At 44.9% G+C, this 24,256-nt stretch overlaps 1 protein-coding gene across 3 annotated transcripts in view; it reads right to left on the bottom strand.

Annotated features, from left to right (window-relative positions):
* The window catches only part of NSF (N-ethylmaleimide sensitive factor, vesicle fusing ATPase), a 187,089-nt gene that overhangs the window by 146,425 nt on the left and 16,408 nt on the right, over positions 1 to 24,256 (bottom strand). For 2 of the 3 annotated variants that reach the window (XM_073325854.1, XM_073325855.1), the window contains exon 2: positions 16,526 to 16,611. In XM_073325854.1, the coding sequence (XP_073181955.1) occupies positions 16,526 to 16,611 (86 nt within the window). Of the gene's footprint in view, positions 1 to 16,525; positions 16,612 to 18,264; positions 18,460 to 24,256 lie in introns of those variants that run through there. The other variant, XM_073325853.1, reaches the window with a different exon arrangement.

The following is a 24,256-nucleotide window of genomic DNA, read 5'->3' as shown; positions in this document are numbered from 1 at the left end:
GGGAGGAGCCTGCCGGGGCTTGGGGTTTCAGCCCCGCTCCTGCTGAAGCCCCATGCCCTGGCAGGCATGCCCCACAGGGCTGAAGCCCCAAGACTCCCCTCCCCACTGTGCAGAAGCCCCTACCTCACCAACCTGCTGCAAGGCAGAGGTTCCAAGCACCCCCCTTCCACTGTCTAGTAGGTGGAAAATGTGGGGGGCTCCGCGAGCTGCCCTTTAACTGTAAAAGAGCCACATGCAGCTCATGAGCCATTGTTTGTTTGGCCACCCAGATCTACTGCCTTTCCCCCATCCCAGGATTGGAGGGGTGTTAATGGGCCACTTTACCTTGAATGGTTTCAGAGTAGTAGCCGTGTTAGTCTGCATCCACAAAAAGAACAGGAGTACTTGTGGCACCTTAGAGACTAAAAATTTATTGGAGCATAAACTTTCATGGGCTACAGCCCACTTCATCGGATGCATAGAATGGAACATATATATACACATACAGATAAGTTGGAAGTTACCATACAAACTGTGAGAAGCTAATTAATTAAGATGAGCTATTATCAGCAGAAGAAAAAACTTTTGTAGTGATAATCAAGATGGCCCATTTAGACAGTTGACAAGAAGGTGTGAGGATACTTAACTTAAGGAAATAGATTCAATATGTGTAAACACCCTCCTGGCCGCTATGGATGTGGAAGCCCTCTACACCAACATTCCACACAAAGATGGACTACAAGCCGTCAGGAACAGTATCCCCAATAATATCACGGCAAACCTGGTGGCTGAACTTTGTGACTTTGTCCTCACCCATAACTATTTCACACGTGGAGACAATGGAGACCTTCAAGTCAGCGGCACTGCTATGGCCCCACAGTATGCTAACATTTTTATGGCTGACTTAGAACAACGCTTCCTCAGCTCTCGTCCCCTAACGCCCCTACTCTACTTGCACTACATTGATGACATCTTCATCATCTGGACCCATGGAAAAGAAGCCCTTGAGGAATCCTACCATCAACCTCAGCCTAGACCAATCCACACAAGCGGCCCATTTCCTGGACACTACTGTGCTAATAAGCAATGGTCCACATAAACACCATCCTATACCAGAAACTTACTGACCGCTATACTTCCCTACATGCCTCCAGCTTTCATCCAGATCACACCACACGACCCATTGTCTACAGCCAAGCTCTATGATACAGCCGCATTTGCTCCAATCCCTAATACAGAGCCAAACACCTACAAGATCTCTATCAAGCATTCTTACAACTACAACACCCACCTGCTGAAGTGAAGAAACAGATTGACAGAGCCAGAAGAATACTCAGAAGTCATCTACTCCAGTACAGGCCCAACGAAGAAAGTAACAGAGCGCCACTAGCCATCACCTTCAGGCCCCAACTAAAACATCTCCAGTGCATCATCAAGGATCTACAACCTATCCTGAAGGACGATCCCTCACTCTCACAGATCTTGGAAGAAAGACCTGTCCTCGCTCACAGAGAGCCCCTCAACCTGAAGCAAATACTCACCAGCAACCACACACCACACAACAAAAACACTAACCCAGGAACCTACCCTTGCAACAAAGCCCAATGCCAACTCTGTCCGCATATTTATTCAAGTGACACCATCATAGGACCTAATCACATTAGCTACGCCATCAGGGGCTCGTTCAACCTGCACATCTACCAATGTGATATATGCCATCATGTGCCAGCAATGCCCCTCTGCCATGTATATTGGCCAAACCGGACAGTCTCTACACAAAAGAATAAATGGACACAAATCTGACATCAGGAATCATAACATTCAAAAACCGGTAGGAGAGCACTTCAACCTCGCTGGCCACTCAGTAAAAGATTTAAGGATGGCAATTTTGCAACAGAAAAGCTTCAAAAACAGACTCCAATGAGAAACTGCTGAGCTTGAATTAACATGCAAACTAGATCCTATTAACTTGGGTTTGAATAGAGACTGGGAGTGGCTGGGTCATTACACATATTGAATCTATTTCCCTAAGTTAAGTATCCTCACACCTTCTTGTCAACTGTCTAAATGGGCCATCTTGAGTATCACTACAAAAGTTTTTTCTCCTGCTGATAATAGCTCATCTTAACTAATTAGCCTCTCACAGTTTGTATGGTAACTTCCAACTTTTGTGTGTGCGTGCGTGTGTGTGTGTAAAATGGAACATATATACATATATAAAAAACTATATGTTCCATTCTATGCATCCGATGAAGTGGGCTGTAGCCCACGAAAGCTTATGCTCTAATAAATTTGTTAGTCTCTAAGGTGCCACAAGTCCTCCTGTTCTTTTTACCTTGAATGGTCTCTTGAAATATGTGCTAACTACATATGCTGAAGGATCTGTTCCACTACTTTTCCCAGATCTGAAGCAAAGCTCTGTGTAGCTCAAAAGCCCCTTTCTCTCTCTCTCCCCCTCCAAAAGAAGTTGGTCCAATAAAAGATATTACTGCAGTCACCTTTGTCACCAGAGACGAGTGGGGTACCTGCTGATGGTGGAGGGGAATAATGTAAAGGTTTGCCTCCCCCACCCCACAATAGCTTGAGTCACACGCCCCTTACCTTCAGCAGCCCCTCCCTGCAGCTCCCAGCTTTTTGCTGCTGCCTGTCCCCACACCACAGCTCGCCAGCTCCAGCAGCTGCCACACAGGGAGGGGGGCTGGCCAGCAAACTCTGGCAGAAATCTGGGAAAGGGGGAACGTGGCCCCTCCACGAGTTGCCTCTGCCTATCACTCTAAAGCTCCCTGATCTCAATTATGTTTAATGTCAACTTATTCTTCACAGTAACTTTGTGTAAGCATCCATATACTGTCACTCACTGATTGCATCCATGATTTAATTAGCCTTTTAAAATAAAGGAACCATAGTACTTAACCACTGGCACAGCTTGGCAAGAAAGGATTCCAAAACGCACTGTAAAAGCTTTAGTGCTATAAATGGCTTTATAGATTGAGACACTTTTTGTACAAAACGGAAGGAAGGTATCATTTTCATCAGGTTTCACAGTTACAATCTTAGCGACTTCTGGAAGCTTGTTTTTCAAGAAGAGGGTGGTGAGAAAATCATAAAGTTATTCAGAAAAAGCCCTCCCCCCAAAGGAGGTCACCCCCTGTTCTACACTTTTGGGGGGGACGGGGGACGGAGAGGACTTCTCAGAATATATTTATTTAAAATATGAAACAGGAGATCAGACCCTGGGTTAGGGCACAAATGAAGTGATTTTAGTGGCCTCAGGCTGGTTTGTTACTCCAGAAAGCCACCATAACAGGCTCTCACTGCACAGAAGCAGCCATAGAAGAAAGTGGGGAAGGGCACATCTCAGAACTAGGATGGGCCATGGGAGGTTTGCATTGCATCTTCTCGCACCGAATCAGGCTCAAGCCAATGATAATCATTTTAATATGCACTCTGACAAAAGGTGGCACTCGACCCATGCACTCCCAGGAGAGTTCCTGGAACCTGCAAGGCCAAGGACCATGGATGGGTCATCTTGCCTATTACAGGGCTCCCCAGCAAAGGATGGTGTGAATATGCAAGTTTTGGATGCTTGTATTATCTCTATCTACTGTACTACATGGTAGTGTTTGTGATATTATTGATTGTTCTAATTAAACTATGATAAATTCAGAAAGTCTTCCTTAAATGCAAATCTCCCCCACATACATGGACGTCCTCACTCTGAAAACAACTGCAAAACTGTGGCCAATGTAGAGACAAATTAATCCTGCTAAACAACAGAATGTTAAGTTGGAATCTCTAAATAATACCTAACCAATAGATCAGGCAACACCCCCAACCCTTTCTTCCCCCAGCTCTGCATCTCACCCTCTCTGCATTCAAGTCAGTCAATTTCCTATTCCACACTACCTGGGCATCAGCAGCAGAGGCATTAAGAGGACAGAAAAACAGTCCCCCTCCTCTCAGTTCCTGTGCCCATTACCACAGTGGCCCAGCCGCTGGGAGGAGCAATTATAGAAAATGCCCTTCTCAGCCCCTGCTGTTAGAAACATAGAGTCACAGAATAACAGGGTTGAAAGGGACCTCAGGAGGTCATCTAGTCCAATCCCCTGCTCAAAACAGGACCAATCCCCAACTAACTCATCCCAGCCAGGGCTTTGTCAAGCTGGGCCTTAAAAACCTCTAAGGATGGAGATTCCACCACCTCCCTAGGTAACGCATTCCAGGGCTTCACCACCCTCCTAGTGAAAAAGTGTTTCCTAATATCCAACCTAGACCTCCCCCATTGTAAATTGAGACCGTTACTCCTTGTTCTGTCATCTGCCACCACTGAGAACAGCCAAGCTCCATCCTCTTAGGAACCCCCCTTCAGGTAGTTGAAGGCTGCTATCAAATCCCCAGTCACTCTTCTCTTCTGCAGACTAAATAAGCCCAGTTCCCTCAGCCTCTCCTCATAAGTCACGTGCCACAGCCCTCTAATCATTTTCATTGCCCTCTGCTGGACTCTCTCCAATTTGTCCACATCCTTTCTGTAGTGAGGGGACCAAAACTGGACGCAGTACTCCAGGTGTGGCTTCACCAGTGCCGAACAGAGGGGAATAATCACTTCCCTCAATCTGCTGGCCGTGCTCCTACTACTACAGCACAATGTGCCGTTGGCCTTCTTGGCAACAAGGGCCCACTGCTGACTCATATCCAGCTTCACGTCCACTGTAATCCCCAGGTCCTTTTCTGCAGAACTGCTGCTTAGCCAGTCGGTTCCCAGTCTGTAGCAGTGCATGGGATTCTTTCTTCCTAAGTGCAGGACTCTGCACTTGTCCTTGTTGAACCTCATCAAATTTCTTTTAGCCCAGTATCCTGTCTTCCAACAGTGGCCAATGCTAGGTGACCCAGAGGGAATGAACAGAACAGGTAACCATCAAGTGATCCATCCCCCGTCACGCAATTCCCAGCTTCTGGCAAACAGAGGCTAGGGCCACATGCCTCCCTATGCCTACCAATCCATACCCCAGAATGGAAGACTCTTCCCACCTGACCAGAGATTAAACAACAGAACTACATAGAAAGAAGTAACTTCTAACGCATTAAGTATCATCACATAATTAAAACTCAACTCCAACTGTCAAAAGTAAAGGAAAAGAATAGTCCATGATATAACATCCCTACTTTTAATTTTCATAGTGTTCACTCACTCACAATGACTCTCCAACTCAGTGCAACTTAACAAGGGTCTCACCTAATAAATGAATGTGCTGAATACTGTTAGGATATAGATATTCAAGCCTACCTGCAAAGGCCTATACTTTAAGAATTTAAGAATTTAGGTATATGTTTATCATTTAGCTAGTTATAGAGGTATAAAAGAAAGAAAGAATCAAAATCACTGTCTGCCTGTATAAGGCCTTTTCTCACTGTGACAGTTTGAGGCCCTGTTCTTAGGCTAAGGCCTCTGGCTAAGCAGCAGAGGCAGCCGTAAGCTGGAAAGCATATGGTCACATCCTTACATTCCAAACTGGTCACAATGAAATAAGGTATTATTGGGCTGTTAGGCATTATCAGGACAGGGTTGTATTCCTATCATCTCCAGCAAAAGGGAAGTGCCTAGAAGATGTAAAAGGAAACTCAGTTTGATAGCATCCTGTCTGGCAAGAACTCACTTATCAATAGCTGGGATGTGAAATCCTCATTTCTTTGTTGTTCTATCACTGTAGTCCCCATTTCCCTATTGTTTGTCTGTATAATCTCTGTCTGATTCTGTGATTGTTTCTGTCTGCTATATAATTAATTTTGCTGGGTGTAAACTAATTCAGGTGGTGGGATATAACTGGTTAAATAATCATGTTACAATATGTTAGGATTGGTTAGTTAAATTTCAGTAAAATGATTGGCTAAGGTATAGCTAAGCGGAACTCAAGTTTTACTATATAGTCTGCAGTCAATCAGGAAGAAAAGCGGGGAATGGGAATGCAGGTGGGGAAATTGGAATCATGTTTTGCTAAAGGGGGGAATGGGAACAGGGACACAGGCAAGGTTCTGTGGTGTCAGAGCTGGGGAGGAGGATACTAAGGAAGGAAATTGGAATCGCTGCTTGCTGGAAGTTCACCCCAATAAACATGGAATTGTTTGCACCCTTGGACTTCAGGTATTGTTGCTCTCTGTTCATGCGAGAAGGACCAGGGAAGTGAGCAGGTGAAGGAATAAGCCCCCTAACAAATACCCCTCTCAGTCTAGCTACAGGGTCATTGGGCACATACTGCGGATGTAGAAGTAACTTTGGCAGTTCCAACTGCAGGCCCTCTTTAAGAGGAAGAATTCAGCATAAGCATGCATGCAGTGAATTTTTTCCGCATTCTTTGAGAAACAGAACTGTGGAACAGTTTCCCCACTTTATTGCTATACCTTAGTAGGTAAAAGGGTGATGAAATGGTAATCTGGAGATATTTGAATGGCCTAAGCAGCTTTTAGTTTGAATTTGATAAAGCAGCAGAGGATCCAAGATTAAAACCATTTTTTAAAACCGTAAGAATTTTAGCTATCCCCTGGGGAACTTTCTCCAAGAGTCAGAGGGTGTCCCAAAGAATAGAAGTGTTCCCTCCTCCACTTCTCACCACCAGGCCATTGTCAGGTCCTCCCTGGAGCTGGATATTTGCTTTTTGCACATTTTTATTGTTTTCAAAGTGATTTGGGATTCCCCCAGGATGGAATGTACAACAGAAATGTAAGATATTACCACTGTCTAATAACAAATACTTTGTAAAGTGCATTGAGATCCTATGATCCAATGCACTATATCAGTGTAAAGATGAGACTCATGCTAACTTCTACAGATGTCAAAACTAAAGGCATGAAGAGGAAGTGACTTGTCCCAAGATGTCACAGTGAATCAGCTGGGAATAGATCCAAGGTCTGATTCCCAGTCCCATGTCTGAAGGTGATTTCATGATTGAATCTGAATATCATATCCACATATGTGTGCATATGATAATGTGAATATTAAAAAGAAGCCAGTTATAAGGTATACATCCAATAAATTCTCCCCTTCAGTAAGTCAAATCTAGAATAGAATGGTAAGTACTAATTTTAAAAGAATAGAAGATGACAAGCGATTACAGTCATATGCACTTTACTGCAAGGCAGCAATATGGATGGCCTGGCTAAACTTTTCAGTGCAGCAAGATTACCACAGCCTACAGCTCTGGCTTCTCTACACTCCAGGTGTATTTGCTTTTAAGAACAATTTGCAGTTTTTTTCCACAACCAATAGAATCACACAATCATAGAATATCAGGGTTGGAAGGGACCTCAGGAGGTCATCTAGTCCAACCCCCTGCTCAAAGCAGGACCAATCCCCAATTAAATCATCCCAGCCAGGGCTTTGTCAAGCCTGACCTTAAAAACTTCTAAGGAAGGAGATTCTACCACCTCCCTAGGTAACTCATTCCAGTGTTTCACCACCCTCTTAGTGAAAAAGATTTCCTAATATCCAACCTAAACCTCCCCCACTGCAACCTGAGATCATTACTCCTTGTTCTGTCATCTGCTACCACTTTTGAGAACAGTCTAGAACCATCCTCTCTGGAACCACCTCTCAGGTAGTTGAAAGCAGCTATCAAATCCCCCCTCATTCTTCTCTTCTGCAGACTAAACATTCCCAGTTCCTTCAGCCTCTCCTCATAAGTCATGTGTTCCAGACCCCTAATCATTTTTGTTGCCCTTCACTGGACTCTCTCCAATTTATCCACATCCTTCTTGTAGTGTGGGGCCCAAAACTGGACACAGTACTCCAGATGAGGTCTCACCAATGTCGAATAGAGGGGAACGATAACATCCCTCAATCTGCTCGCTATGCCCCTACTTATACATCCCAAAATGCCATTGGCCTTCTTGGCAACAAGGGCACACTGCTGACTCATATCCAGCTTCTCGTCCACTGTCACCCCTAGGTCCTTTTCCGCAGAACTGCTGCCTAGCCATTCGGTCCCTAGTCTGTAGCTGTGCATTGGGTTCTTCCGTCCTAAGTGCAGGACCCTGCACTTATCCTTATTGAACCTCATCAGATTTCTTTTGGCTCAATCCTCCAATTTGTCTAGGTCGCTCTGTATCCTATCCCTGCCCTCCAGTGTATCTACCACTCCTCCTAGTTTAGTATCATCCGCAAATTTGCTGAGAGTGCAATCCACACCATTCTCCAGATCATTTATGAAGATATTGAACAAAACTTGCCCCAGGACCGACCCCTGGGGCACTCCACTTGACACTGGCTGCCAACTAGACATGGAGCCATTGATCACTACCCGTTGAGCCCGACAATCTAGCCAACTTTCTACCCACCTTATAGTGCATTCATCCAGCCCATACTACTTTAACTTGCTGACAAGAATACTGTGGGAGACCGTGTCAAAAGCTTTGCTAAAGTCAAGAAACAATACATCCACTGCTTTCCCTTCATCCACAGAACCAGTAATCTCATCATAGAAGGCGATTAGATTAGTCAGGCATGACCTTCCCTTGGTGAATCCATGCTGACTGTTCCTGATCACTTTCCTCTCATCTAAGTGCTTCAGGATTGATTCTTTGAGGACCTGCTCCATGATTTTTCCAGGGACTGAGGTGAGGCTGACTGGCCTGTAGTTCCCAGGATCCTCCTCCTTCCCTTTTTTAAAGATTGGCACTACATTAGCCTTTTTCCAGTCATCTGGGACTTCCCCCGTTCGCCACGAGTTTTCAAAGATAATGGCCAATAGTTCTGCAATCACAGCTGCCAATTCCTTTAGCACTCTCGGATGCAACTCGTCCAGCCCCATGGACTTGTGCACATCTAGCTTTTCTAAATAGTCCCTAACCACCTCTTTCTCCACAGAGGGCTAGCCATCTACTCCCCATGCTGTGATGCCCAGCGCAGCAGTCTGGGAGCTGACCTTGTTAGTGAAGACAGAGGCAAAAAAAGCATTGAGTACATTAGCAATACACCCACACTAGTTCCTATGTAAATCTTAATTCTACAAAACAAGCAACCTTCTCAGGATTATTTATACAGCAGAATGTCCAGGGCTTTTTTGGTTACAACGCCTCTAGAGTCATTGTTCCCTGCATGGTTTCATAATTGATAGAAGGTTGCAACCTAATAGTTACTATTATTTACTCAGAGTCATAAATGAACACAGTTGGCTCTTACAGGTCTAAAGCTTAGGCTCCTCCATTATTTTATTCGGGAAACATTAGGGAAAGGTGCTAGTTTTTAATATGCAAGAGCCAAGGATTTCAGATTAAATACTCACAGTTCAGCATTGCACTTTTTGTAACATCAGTCACTTTATTACTAGCATCTGCTTGAAAAAGCTGGACGTGCACAAGTCCATAGGGCCGGATGCAAATGTGATTGCAGAGCTATTGGCCATTATCTCTGAAAACTCGTGGTGATCGGGGGAGGACCCAGATGATTGGAAAAAGGCAAATATAGTGCCCATCTTTAAATAAGAGAAGGAAAACCCGGAGAACTACAGACCTCTGCCCATGGAAAAATCATGGAGCACATCCTCAAGGAATCCATTTTGAAACACTTGGAGGAGAGGAAGGTGATCAGGAACAGTCAACATGGATTCACAAAGGGCAAGTCATGCCTGACCAACCTGATTGCCTTCTATGATGAGATAACTGGCTCTGTGGATATGGGGAAGTGGTGGACGTGACTTAGCTTGACTTCAGCAAAAAACTTTTGATACGGTCTCCCACAGTATTCTTGCCAGCAAGTTAAAAATGTATGGATTGGATGAATGGACTATAAGGTGGATAGAAAGCTAGCTAGATTGTCAGGCTCAACAGGTAATGATCAATGGCTCAATGTCTAGCTGGCGGCCGGTATCAAGTGGAGTGCCCCAGGGGTCTGTCCTGGGGCCAGTTTTGTTCAACATCTTCATCAATGATCTGGATGACGGGATGGATTGCACCCTCAACAAGTTCGCGGGTGACACTAAGCTGGGGGGAGAGATACGCTGGAAAGTAGGGATAGGGTCCAGCATGACTTAGACAAATTGGAGGATTGCTCCAAAAGAAATCTGATGAGGTTCAACAAGGACAAGTGCAGAGTCCTGCACTTAGGAAGAAAGAATCCCATGCACTGCCACAGCCTGGGGACCGACTGGCTATTCGGCAGTTCTGCAGAAAAGGACCAGGGGATGCAAAGCTGGGTATGAGTCAAGACTGTGCCCTTGTTGCCAAGAATGCTAACAGCATATTGGGCTGCATTAGTAGGAGCATTGCCAGCAGATCAAGGGAAGTGATTATTCCCCTCTATTCAGCACTGGTGAGGCCATACCTGGAGTATTGTGTCCAGTTTTGGTTCCCCCACTACAGAAGGGATGTGGACAAATTGGAGATAGTCCAGCGGAGGGCAACAAAAATGATTAGGGGGCTGGGGCACATGATTTACGAGGAGAGGCTGAGGGAACTGGGGTTATTTAGGGCTTGGCTACACTTGCACATTTCAGTGCAATAAAGGAGCCGCAAGCGCACTAGCTCACTACCCGTCCACACTGGCAAGGCACGTAGAGCGCTCTGACTCTGCGGCTACAGCGCTGCTGGTACTCTACCTCAGCGAGTGGAATAACGTTTGCTGCGCCCCCGCTGGAGTGCCGCGGTGCCAGTAAGAATGAGGTGTTGCTTTACTGCGTTCTGATCAGCCTCCGGAAACGTCCCATAATCCCCTTAAGTCAAGTGGCCACTCTTGTCATTGTTTGGAATCGGCTGTAGGAATGCGGAAATGCCCGTTGAAAGCTCCGTTTCTGACAGCCGACTGCTTATCTCCTCCGAGACAAAGCAACCATTACTGTGGAATGCTGTGTGTGTGTGAGAGAGAGAGAGAGAGAGAGAGAGAGAGAGAGAGAGAGAGAGAGGGAGGGAGGGGCAGGGGGGAAGGGAGGTCTGCTGCTGTCTGAACTTACAAGACAGCATGATGACATGCTCTCAGTCCCCCAAAAACCCACTCTTCCCCCCCCCTACACACAACACATTCCCTGTCACACTCCACAAAGCATGTTGCTGCCACTTGCCTGCTGGGATAGCTGCCCATACTGCGCCACTCCCAATGCCACTGCAAGTGCCGCAAATGTGGCCACACCAGTGCGCTTGAAGCTGTCAGTGTGGACAGACTACAGCGCTTTCCCTACTGCGCTCTACGAAGGCTGGTTTAACTCAAAGCACTCTACAACTGCAAGTGTAGCAATGCCTTTAGTCTGCAGGAGAGAAGAGTGAGGGAGGATTTGGTAGCAGTCTTCAACCACCTGAAGGGGGGCTCCAAAGGAGATGGAGCTCAGCTGTTCTCAGTTGACCAATGACAGAACAAGAAGCAATGGTCTCAAATTGCCATAGGGGAGGTCTAGGTTGGATATTAGGAAACACTATTTCACTAGGAGAGTGGTGAAGCACTAGAATGGGTTACCTAGGGAGGTGGTGGAATTTCCATCCTTAGAGGTTTTTAAGGCCTGGCTTGACAAAGCCCTGGCTGGGATGATTTCGTTGGGGTTAGTCCTGCTTTGAGCAGGGGGTTGGACTAGATGACCTCCTGAGGTCTCTTCTAACCCTAATCTTCTATGAGTCTATGACAACCTACCAGCAAATGTCTGTCTATTGTATAGTGCTCATTAGCATAATAGCTGAGTGCCTCAGTCTTTTTAAGGTATCAACACCCCTGTAAAGTAGAGCAGCATTATCCTCATTTCACAGATTGGGAACTTAGGCACAAAGAAGCTCAGTGGTTTAACGACGTTCCCACAGGAAGTCTGTGACAGAACCACCTGGATCTCCCAAGAGACCAGCTACCACCATAATCACTGGACTATGCTTCCTCTCTGCAACTCTCACACCGCATCAATACCTCAACAGATACAACTGTTGCCCTGGATTGTTACTCCAGAACATGATCAAGCCAATTGCAACCATGCAATAATGAGCGCTCAGCTACTATGAATTAATGAAATTGACCACCACAGAGTTAAGGGTTAATTTGCAGACAGGCTTTCAGAAGCAAGGTCAAATCTAGCTGGCAATTTCTGCTAATCAGAATGTGAGGAGGGGACAGACAAGTCAACCACTGAGACCGAAAACCTCGGTGGAGGGAAGACCTTGAGTCTGGGCTCCTCTGATATTCGAAGTTTATTGAAAGTTAGGAAGAGTGATGCTCCAGTAGGGGACATTATGACCTATGTGTTTTGTAGAAGTTAGTTATAAAAGACTAGATAAAAGAGTGTATTTTGGAGCAGTTCTCTGAAGCCATCTGGAGAGACGTTTTTCCTGACACCCTTTCTCCCCAGCAGTTGAGCAACTGGCCACTGCAAACCTGCTGTTAATTACTTCTTAATACCGTTCATGGGGTTTGCCACTTCACCCATGTCTCCACCACCTGCTCACTCTGAGAAGTGTAGAATTTTGCTTGTATTTGCACAACTGCAAAAGCCATTTTAAAAAATCACAATCCAATTCAATCAGAGACAGTTGCTAGAGGGCTGGGACAACTCCTTCTGTGACAGGAGCTCTCCATGGTAGAGAAAAACTAACCAAACCTGGAGAAGCTGACTAGCTCACAGCACACAGACAGACAAGCCCTGAAATGTGTATTCACCCCTGGATACAGGAAGTCAGAAGCACCATCATAAGCATTTTCACTGAGTGTCAGCCCCCTTTTAATGATGTAGGAATGAACCTACAACTCATTTTCTATCATTTAGTGGGGTAGGAGGAGCTTCCATCCCTGACCCATACTGCTGTAACAGTCTAGTTTTCAGGTGATCATGTCCCCGCACTAGTACATATCTGTTGGTGATACATACATAAGCCAGTGAACAGAAACTACTCCCAAGGGAATTCTGTGCCAAAAAGTTAAATATTCTGCGCACAATATTTTAAAATTCTGCAAATTTTCTTTGTCAAAATAACACAACATAATCACACCATTTTCAATTATTTGCTGACAAGAATTTTGAAATAAATTACCAAAATAACTGAAAATGGTGTGATTATATTGTTATTGTGTTTCTGTGTTATTTTGACAATTAAAATATGCAGAACTTTGCAGAATTTTAAATTTAATTTTTTGGTACAGAATTCCCTCAAGAGTACCAGGGTTCTGGGAGGCGCAATCAGTTTGTGAGCAGCTCGGTGCGGGTCTGGGTGCAGGAGGGAATCTGGATGCACAGGTGCTTGGTGCAGGGGGTATGGGACTCTGCAGGGGAGTCCAGGTGAAGGTGGTTATGGCTCAGTGGGGTGGGGCTCAGGGTGCTGAAGTGTGTGCAAAGTTGCTCCAGGGCAGCAGGAAAAGGCCAGGCTGGTAGAGGTAGATGGGCCATGGCAGGCGTGCCTGAGCAGCAGGAGGTGTTTAAGTGAGCAGACAGTTGGGGGCTCTAGAGCACCAGTAGCTACATAAATAGTGGTTAGAGGCACTCTTGCTCTCATGTAGCCACAGATAGCAAATGTAGTAGAGAGAGAGAGAGCCTGAGACAAGAGGCCTGAGATAAAGCAGTGGGCAAGCTTTGCTGATATAAAGCAAAGTTAGCGAAAGTCAGGCTGTAAGCAAAAGGCAGGCCCTGCTATAAAACATGCCTACTTGCAAGTTCACAGAACAGGGCTGGTATTGCAAAAACACAATCCTAACAAGTACTAGGCACAGTAAACTCACGCAAACACATTCCAGAAGGGTGGTACCAGAACACCCAATACAAAGTATGGTACACACAAACCAACATGTGCAAGGTAATGGGTGGTAACAAACCATGTCAGGGGGCTATACTTGTGTAGTTAGTTGTGTAACTAGCTACACAAGAGGGGCAATACATAAATTGTACGCATTGGTGTATGAAATGGAGTCTCAGAGTGTCTCTTTGGCCAGCCTAGGGGGCAGCGGAAAGTTCCGCCACTGACTGAGTCCATCGTCACGGGCATCCATGTCTTAGCATCCCCACAGAGTCTGTTGGGTGCTATTACTGTGCTTTGTCGACAATAAATCTGACTGAGTGCCTTTGCTACTAATGGGGCTGTAGTTATTGGACAATTTGATGGGAGCCTGCTGTACAGGCTATACGGCCAGAGCCAGTGCAGCACGCAGAAAGAACACATGCAGCCAACATCTAATGACAGCAAGCATGATTGGGAACTAGAGATCCATGAAGAATACAGCATGTTCCACTGAAGATATCAATTATTAACTATAGGAATCACTACAGATTTAAATCAGACTTTCATTAACAGATTCTCAAGATGAGCCCTGCCTGTCACAGGTTGGCTAGCCCTTTAGAGTAGTTGTGCTCAGCCACACTTCCGACAGATTAGCTATACCCCCTATCAGGACCATCTGGGTTCTTTCCGAGTAGTTCTGAGCCCTTTGAAAGAGAACAGAACCACACAGAATCAGGAAGTTTCTGGGGAAGGCCTTGAGTGAAGGCCTGCAGGGGACTGTGAGGGGACTCTAGGGAAGAAGCTCTATCTCAGAGCCAAAGGAAATAAAATGTAGCCCAGAGGAGCTCAGACTGTGTCAGAGGACTCCAGGGAAGTGGTCTGGGAGTCAGGACTCTCTGTCAGAGCCACAGAGAAATTGAAAGGTAACCCAGAAGGGACTGGGAACTGAACCTGAAGAGCAGGCTGAAAAGAATCCTAAGTGGGGCAAAAGTACTTTTGGTTTGGTCTGGACTTCTGTTACCCTGAAAGACGACAGAAATGAGAATGACCCAGCCACATGGTTGAGCCACGTGAACCCTGGAAGAGACCGAAAACAGTGAGAAGGAGGAAATTGAGGCAGGCAGTGTCTGAAGTGCCACGCTTGGCCACCAGCAAGCACTACAGAGCAGGCACACCCCATGACACTGGCCACAAAAAATGTACAATGGTTCACGGATTTCAGTGGGAGTTAGGCACCTAACATGCTTAGGCACTTTTGTAAACCACACTAGGTGTCTATCTGCATCTTCAGACACCTAAATATCTTTGAAGAGAAACAGTCAAGTCATTAAGTATAATTAATACTTCCTTAAACGCAAAATGTTTTAACACACATATTTCTTATGCAGCCAGCATATTTTTATTTAAACTATTTTTTTTTACATTTTTAATTGAATTCCAATTTCCATCCAAATGCAGTTTGACAAAAATCCTGCATAAGAAATCATCATCCAGTAAACAAGAAATGCATCATTCACTGTTTTCTAACATAATAATGTAAAAATTAAGAATTTGACTAAATGTATGTTAATCTATATAATTGCTTCAATGAATGCATATAGATACAGTGCATCACTGTGACTAGCAAAAAAGTACCAAATTTAATGTAACAGCTATATTCGGTTGCAAATCAATATGTTTTAATGGTTACCAATGAGAATTAACCTGTCTCTAGGAAACAATACAAAAACTATTTAAATTGAGTTTTCCTGCTTAAAATCACCCAGATCCACTCCATTGCACACACAAAACATTCTCCAGAGTAGCAGCCGTGTTAGTCTGTATTCGCAAAAAGAAAAGGAGTACTTGTGGCACCTTAGAGACTAACAAATATACTTGAGCATAAGCTTTCGTGAGCTACATGCATCCGATGAAGTGAGCTGTACCTCACGAAAGCTTATGCTCAAATAAATTTGTTAGTCTCTAAGGTGCCAAAAGTACTTCTTTTCTTTTCACAAAACATCCTATATGTTAAAAGTACATTAAGGTTGCAAAGGAAAGCAGTCACAAGTAGTAAGGAAATCCCACACTCAAGGTTGTCCTGAGCACTATACACACACACACAAAGTGCTCAAGACAACCTTGAGTGTGGGATTTCCTTACTACTTGTGAGTAGTTAGTATATATAAAAAGAAAAGGAGTACTTGTGGCACCTTAGAGACCAACCAATTTATTTGAGCATAAGCTTTCGTGAGCTACAACTCACTTCATCGGATGCATACTGTGGAAGTGAGCTGTAGCTCATGAAAGCTTATGCTCAAATAAATTGGTTAGTCTCTAAGGTGCCACAAGTACTCCTTTTCTTTATGCGAATACAGACTAACACGGCCGTTACTCTGAAACCTATAGTATATATGTATGCCTCATTATGTTCACATTTTTGAACTGCAGAATATTTTAATCTCAAATATTGAAATCATGTCTAGCAACTGTATAGGTGGGGCTACGAGGACAAGGTGGCAAACTTTTCCATCTCCTCAAGTTGCATTTTATGGACTAGCCTAGTAATAGGAGGTTCCTGTGGATAAAATGACGTTTTCTGCTTCCATGCATTACACTTAAAAAAGACTTTTACTGAAATACCCTAAATACGCATCCACACGAAGAAGCCCTGCTCTTTGTCCAAGCATTGCCCTACCTTATTCCCATCTTTTGGGATAAAGCCACACCCTCACTTTTAACCTCAAAGCCACGTTCACATTCCCAAAGAAGAGATACACAAGTGACTCAGGCGGAGTGAGTTCTGGGAACAAGTCAGTTTCAGCAATTTAGCTGACTGCTTCCAGGTCTAAAATGACACTGTCTCTAGTTCTCGTTAGACAAAACAGTAATGGTGGATACTTACAGGCCAGCCTGGAAGTCCTTCTCATTCACCACAACACAATTGCTTAATGATAGTTCATCTGTAGGACATCTTGCCGCTTGCATAGACTATTGGAGGTGACACAAACAGGGCAGAAAAAAATCAGTAATGAGCCACAAGAAAATACAAGCATCTTTTTTAATAAAATTATGCATTTCTTAAACTTTATTAATTAAATAAAATGCAAATTGGTTCCTTGAGATCTCACTGGAATTGATGTGGTGTTTGGATACATAGTTTGCCATTAGTGGCAAAAAGCACCTTTCTACATTCACAGTTTCTAAGGCACTTACATAGCTTCTCTCTAAAGTATGCCTGCAGTTGACTGTAGCCTCAGTATATTAGAGACACAAGGCAAGTGAGGGAATATCTTTATTTGGAATAACCTCTGTTGGTGAAACAGACATGCTTTCGAATTTCACAGAGCTCTTCTTCAGAAATCTGAAGAAAGCACATCTCTTTCACCAACAGAAGTTGGTCCAATTAAAGATATTACCACGCTAGCCTTGTTTCTTTCTTTGAACAGACATTCCCACATTCTACACCCTGAAACCTCTAGATCTGACAACTGCAGTGCACTCTACAGAGGACTGCCCTAAGCTCATCTAACAAAAACTATATCTGCTTGGCACTATTAGCCACTATTAAACCATATTGCATCATATTTACTTCTGAGGGCAATTCAAGGTGTTGGCAGAAAAATGTAAAACTCTATACTGTTTGGGATTCTAGTACCTGAATACCCACCCCTCTCCTACTGTGCCACCAAAGGTTTAAGATTGTGCAGTGGAAAAATATTATGGTTCAATGAATAGTTCTGATGTTTTCAACCAGGCCAGAGACCAAAATGGGAGATTTTTATTAACTAAAATTTATTGGGAAACTTCTCTTTATAATTTCATATAGTTTAAGGCTAGACAGGACCACTTGATTATACAGTCTGACCTTCTCCATATACAGGTCATTAAATTTCATCCAGATACCGTTCTATTGACACCAAGGATTTTAGTCTCCTGAGGACTGAAATAAAAGAATCATAGAATATGAGGGATCGAAGAAACCAACATTGCATGGTACTGTTGGTGAGTACCACTGAGTGTCTGATGCGGTATCAAAAGGCACAACATGCATTGAGGATAGCCCGAAGTTACACCACGTAGATATGGATTGAGGCTCCCGGTTCTGCCCACAGGTCATGGACCTTCAGCAAGGCCAGATTCACCCCTCAACCCAGAATGGAAACATCAGTAACCAATGTCTTCGTTGGAGAAGCCTGAGTGAAAGGGTCCCCTTGGCGCACATTGCGTGGGGACTCCTACCAGCATAGGGAATCTAGAACTGGTGGAGGGAGGTGAACCAACCTTTTCAGAGGATGCAGAGCAGGGTGGTAAACCATCCTGAGCTACATCTGAAGGGGGTCAAGGCGGAACCTGGCAAACTGGACCACCTGCATGCACACGGACATGCAGCCCAGCAGGCTCAGACACACACTGACTGTCGTGGATGGCTGGGATTGCAGACTGAAGCAGAGCTGCTGCATTGACTGGAAGCAGTTGGTTGGCAGGAACGCTCTTGACCTGTGGAGTCTAAAAAGGCTCCAACAAACTTGATTTTTTGAGTGGGAGCCAAGGCTGACTTTGAGGTGTTTAAAAGGAGTCCCAGACTGTGAAGCAAATGCAATGTAGTGTCAACGTGGGTGAAAACCCCCTCTCTGGATCTACCTTCAGCAACCAGTTGTCAAGATATGGGAAGATGTGGATATCCTTCCATGAGAGTACTTGCAGAGTCAACTGTGGTGGTGCTGAAGAGGGCCCAGTGCCAAGCTTCCCCGCACCAATTCTGGTACCAGCTATATCCCCACCACTGGAAGGGGAGCATTTGGGTGCGGTGCCAACACACATGGAGGCGCAGTGTCTCGCTCCATCAGAGGGACCACAGGTGGCGCAGCCCTGGGAAAGTGCCGGATGAATGGGGAGGTTAGGACCGAAAGGCAAAAGAGGTCTGAGGCTGCCTGGTACGCTTACAACATGAACTCAGTCAGTACCGGCATCTCCCTCGTCGGTACCAGGCTCAACAGACACCCGGAAGCCAGAACCAAGCCAATGGTATGGTGTTTCTGCCCTTCCCACCCAGTACAGGGCAGGGTCAGAGGCACCCACACCATACCACGTGCCCAAACCATGCCAGTCTGCGCTTTTCCTAGGGGAGGCAAAGGAGTTGCCCCACAACCTGGAGCAATCCAAATTAGTCTTATGAGACCTCTTTCTCAACACTGATGATGGAGAATTGTTCCCCCTTCTCTTCGGCGAGGCGCCTGCCCTGGAACAAGAGGCGTCAGCACCCTCTGAGTTCAACAGTGATCTTCAACCCAAGGAGGCAGATGAGGTCACATGGCAGGTTTAAGCAGGTGCTTCTTGAAGCAAAGTTCCCGCACCACCTTAGACCACTTCTTAAACAATTTACAAGTCGAACAGCGAGCTTTAAGGTGGGCCTCGCCAAGACAAAGCAAACACCATGTGTGGGCGTCACTGTTGGGGATTGCCTGTCCACACAAAGGACAGTGTTTGAACCACAGTGAGGGCACCACTCACACTATTTAACTACTTACTAACATTAACTCTATACAATAAACTAGGCTAACACAATCAGGATTTCCTCCCCACTCTGAACTCTAGGGTACAGATGTGGGGACCCACATGAAAGACCCCCTAAGCTCATTTCTACCAGCTTAGGTTAAAACTTCCCCAAGGCACAAATTCTTTGGCCTTGGAGGGCACGCTGCCACCACCAAGTGATTTAACAAAGAAACAGGGAAAGGACCACTTGGAGTTCCTATTCCCCCAAAAATATCCCCCCAAGCGCTAACACCCCCTTTCCTAGGGAGGCTTGAGAATAATATCCTAACCAATTGATTACAAAGTGATCACAGACCCAAACCCCTGGGTCTTAGGACAATAGAGAAATCAGTCAGGTTCTTAAAAGAAGGGTTTTATTTTTTTTAAAAAAGTAAAAATTACCTCTGTAAAATCAGGATGGAAAATAACTTTACAGGGTAACAAAAGATTCAAAAACACAGCAGAACTTCCTCTAGGCTTAGTTTCAAAGTTACAAAAAACAGGAATAAACCTCCCTCCAGCAAAGGAAAAATTCACAAGCAGAACAAAAGATAATCTAACATGCCTTGCCTGGCTTTTACTTACAGTTTTTGTAATGTGAGAGACTTTTAGGATGGTTTATAGGAGAAGGAGTTTTCTGACCTGATGCTTCTCTGCTTCCCAAGAGAACACACAAAACAAAGCCTTCCCCCCCAACCAAGATTTGAAAGTATCTTCTTTCCCCTTTGGTCCTTTTGGTCAGGTGCCAACCAGGTTATTTGAACTTCTTAACCCCTTACAGGTAAGGAGGAATTCTAGGCCACTCTTAGCTGTATGGTTATGACAAACACGAAATGCAAGGTTGTCAAACTACAACTACACACACCTCCGACTCCAGCCACAGGTGGGGAAAAGGAACTGAGGGGGGTCGGGGCAGCTCCACTCATACAGCCAGAGGAGCAGTCACAGCCATGAGCGCTGCCCCCTGTAGGTACTGCTAGGCAAAAGGCTCTGGCTCCAGCATGCTGGGCATGCACACACCTAAGTGGAAGACACGCCTGCATCTACTCAAAGAACTCCAAGGTTACAGATTCCAGTACGTTGCTTATAGCCATGACTTATAACCATCATAATACAGACATGCTACAGACATGAGTAGTAACACTTCTTAACCCTTCATAAATTCATTATCTCTTTATTAGCTATCTGTAAGAGAATAGCTAACATAAAATGTGAACATTGCAGGCACAGAAATGCAGTTAGGATTGTGTGGATGATCTTACCTATGGAAAAAATACACTGGAAAAACAGTCAAGTGAGATGACCCCATTTTCAAACCCTATTTCCCAAACATTGTCCAATTTGTCTCAAACTTTCCCCAATACCTCTATCCTGGCATAAAATGAAGAATTACAAAATTCCAACTGGATTAATTTTGGCAAAGTTGGGCAGGAGAAGTCAATGAAAAGCTAGTTTAAACCTTAAGTAGAGAGAGGGGAAAGTCTCATAATATCAAGCTGTGGCTTCAGAGCCCCAAGGAAAGAAGGCTTAGCAAGCCAGGGGATAAGACACTATCCTCTAGTCCACAACAACACTAGCTAGGCATACAGAACACATTTCACTAAAGAAAAGCCCATTTTGTAAGATCTGTGGATGGCATAGGTGAAGCCTGTGGCTTGTCCTGATTATTCGCAAGGCACAAGTTACTAGTTAAACACCTTTAACTTACACAGGGCTTTACAAGCCCAGAAAACACACATCATTACCTTGTCTTATTTAGACAGTAAGCACTTCAGGGCAAGGAAACTGGGTGATACAACAGCTCTGGAGAGGGGAAGACTGGGGATTGTTGAGATGATTAGGAATGGCATAGCCTGAAGAGGGATTTGAAGATTATAAATTGGGATTTGATTAATTAGGAAAAGGGCCCCTGGCAAAGAAGTAGTTGGAGAGTATCTCGGGCATATGAGGCAGAGCAGAAAGCACAATGTTGGAAGTGGGAGAAGGAGAAATGAGAGGAATGACATAGGCACAGCCAAAATTATACAGGGCCTTGTGGGGAGGGCAAAAAAATAAAAAGAATTTGATGCAGAAGAAGATAGGAGGCCAACAGACATGACTAGAGCAGCAGAAGAGGGAGATAAATAGAACTTTGTTCACCGTATTTTAAACAAACCAGGGAGGAGAGGCAGCAGGAAGATGCTTGTAATGACCTCCTGATTTGCTCAGGACATGCACAGGGATTTTAGCATTGAGTACAGCAGGACCAATCCCCAGTCCCCTAATCATGGGCTAACATCCCCCAGCTCTCATCTGCAAGGTAAATTATACCACCACTGTGGATCATTGCTAAGCCTTGGTCAGTGTGTGACATTATTGACATGAACTGTTACTGTATAGATCATTGTTGCTGTCATAAATATAAAGGGAAGGCTAAACTCCTTTAAAATCCCTCCTGGCCAGAGGAAAAATCCTCTCACCTGTAGAGGGCTAAGAAGCTAAAGGTAACCTCGCTGGCACCTGCCAAAATGACCAATGAGGAGACAAGATACTTTCAAAAGCTGGGAGGAGGGAGAAAAACAAAGGGTCTGTGTGATGCTTTTGCCAGGGACAGAACAGGAATGGAGTCTTAGAATTTAGTAAGTAATCTAGCTAGGTATGTGTTAGATTATGATTTCTTTAAATGGCTGAGAAAATAGCTGTGCTGAATAGAATGAATATTCCTGTCTGTGTGTCTTTTTTGTAACTTAAGGTTTTGCCTAGAGGGATTCTCTATGTTTTGAATTTAATTACCCTGTAAAGTATTTATCATCCTGATTTTACAGAGGTGATTCCTTTTTACTTCTATTAAAAGTCTTCTTGTAAGGAAACGGAATGCTTTTTCATTGTTCTAAGATCCAAGGGTTTGGGTCTGTAGTCACTTTTATGCAAATTGGTGAGGATTTTTACCAAACCTTCCCTAGGAAGTGGGGTGCAAGGGTTCGGAGGATTTTGGGGGGAAAGACGTGTCCAAACTACATTTTCTCAGGAACCCAGATAAAGTTTGGTGGTGGCAGTGGAAGTAAAAGGGCAAAGGGTAAAATAGTTTGTACCTTGGGGAAGTTTTAACCTAAGCTGGTAAAAGTAAGCTTAGGAGGTTTTCATGCAGGTCCCCACATCTGTACCCTAGAGTTCAGAGTGGGGAAGGAACCTTGACAGTTGCAACCAGGGTTCTATGGTTGCACCAGGTCTTGTACAGAGGAGGTCAAGTATGGTGTCTATGGAAAGGTTGTAGTTTGCTGGTTATGATTATGCTTTCTGCATGTATGTATCATTTTTGTATTTGAAGTTATGAATATTGGCTGTGTATTTGTATCTCAATGTGTTTGATTCTATGTAGCCTCAGTGAAGCATTTGGTCAGCTTCTTGAGAAAGGACTATTCTCAGTAAGTGCCCGATCAAGAACACTTAACTGACAATGGACTTTGGGAGACACCAATCCACATCTGAGCTTTCCTGGGAACGTTCAAACTAACATGTAAACAATGGCATCGGCCTGCTAAAAGCTGAAGCCGATTTTGTTCAAAATCTTCATTAATGATCCGGAGGATGGCATGGATTGCACCCTCAGCAAGTTTGCAGATGACACTAAACTGGGAGGAGTGGTAGATATGCTGGAGAGTAGGGATAGGATACAGACGGACCTGGACAAATTAGAGGATTGGGCCAAAAGAAATCTGATGAGGTTCAACAAGGACAAGTGTAGAGTCCAGCACTTAGGACGGAAGAATCCCATGCACTGCTACAGACTAGGGACCGAGTGGCTAGACAGCCGCTCTGCAGAAAAGGACCCAGGGGTTACAGTGAACGAGAAGGTGGATATGTAGGCTAACGGCATTTTTGGCTGTATACATAGAAACATTGGCAGCAGATCGAGGGATGTGATCATTCCCCTCTATTCGGCACTGATGAGGCCTCATCTGGAGTGCTGTGTCCAGTTTTGGGCCCCACACTTCAGAAAGGATGTGGAAAAAAATGGAAAGAGTCCAGTGGAGGACAACAAAAATGATTAGGGGGCTGGAGCACATGACTTATGAGGACAGACTGAGGGAACTGGGATTATTTAGTCTGCAGAATTTAGTCTGCGGAAGAGAAGAATGAGGGGGGATTTGGTAGCTGCTTTCAACTCTCTGAAAGGGAGTTCCAAAGAGGATGGATTTAGACTCTCAGAGGTACCAGATGACAGAACAAGGAATAATGGTCACTAGGAGGGTGGTGAAGCACTGGAATGCGTTATCTAGGCAGGTGGTGGAATCTCCTTCCTTTGAGGTTTTTAAGGTCAGGCTTGACAAAGCCCCCAAGCTAGGGTGATTTAGTTTGGGATTGGTCCTGCTTTGAGCAGCGGGTTGGACTAGATGACCTCCTGAGGTCCCTTCCAACCCTGATATTCTATGCTTCTATACAGAGAGGAAAGTGAATTATGGAAGTAAGAGGAAGAAATCAAAGGACTTGCCTAGATAGTGGATATGATGGGGAGGGGAAAGGAGAGACTGATGAAAGTGGAGAACATACTGAACCTGAATAATATTTGTGCTTTCTAGTCAACAGGTAAGTCCTCTATGAATTTAAAATTATAGACCTTAGCCCAGGGGTGGCCAACCTGTGTCTCTGGAGCCACATGCAGCTCTTCCGAAGTTAGTATGCGGCTCCTTGGACAGGCAACAACTCCGGGGCTGGAGCTACAGTCGCCAATTTTCCAATGTGCTGGGAGTCGCTCACTGCTCAACTCTGCCATAGGCCCTGCCCCCACTCCACCCCTTCCCCACCCTGAGCCTGCCATGCCCTCGCACCTCCACCTCCCACCCAGAGCCTCCTGTATACCACGAACCAGCTGATCGGGAGGTGCAGGGAGGGAGGGGAAGGCGCTGATTGGCAGGGCTGCCAGTGGGCAGGAGGCGCTAGGAGCAGAGGGGTGGAGTTGATTGGGGCTGCCAATGTATTACTGTGGCTCTTTGGCAATTTACAGTGGTAAAGTCTGGCTCCTTTTCAGGCTCAAGTTGGCCACCCCTGCCTTAGCCAATGAACCAAAGGAATTAAATAATGCCATGATGCCTTGATAATACTAAGCAGCTAGCATGCT

Source organism: Lepidochelys kempii, chromosome 27 (genome assembly GCF_965140265.1).
Source record: "Lepidochelys kempii isolate rLepKem1 chromosome 27, rLepKem1.hap2, whole genome shotgun sequence".
Taxonomy (NCBI): Eukaryota; Metazoa; Chordata; order Testudines; family Cheloniidae; genus Lepidochelys; species Lepidochelys kempii.
Note: the sequence above shows the minus strand (reverse complement) of the source record. Positions and strands in the feature narration are given on the sequence as shown.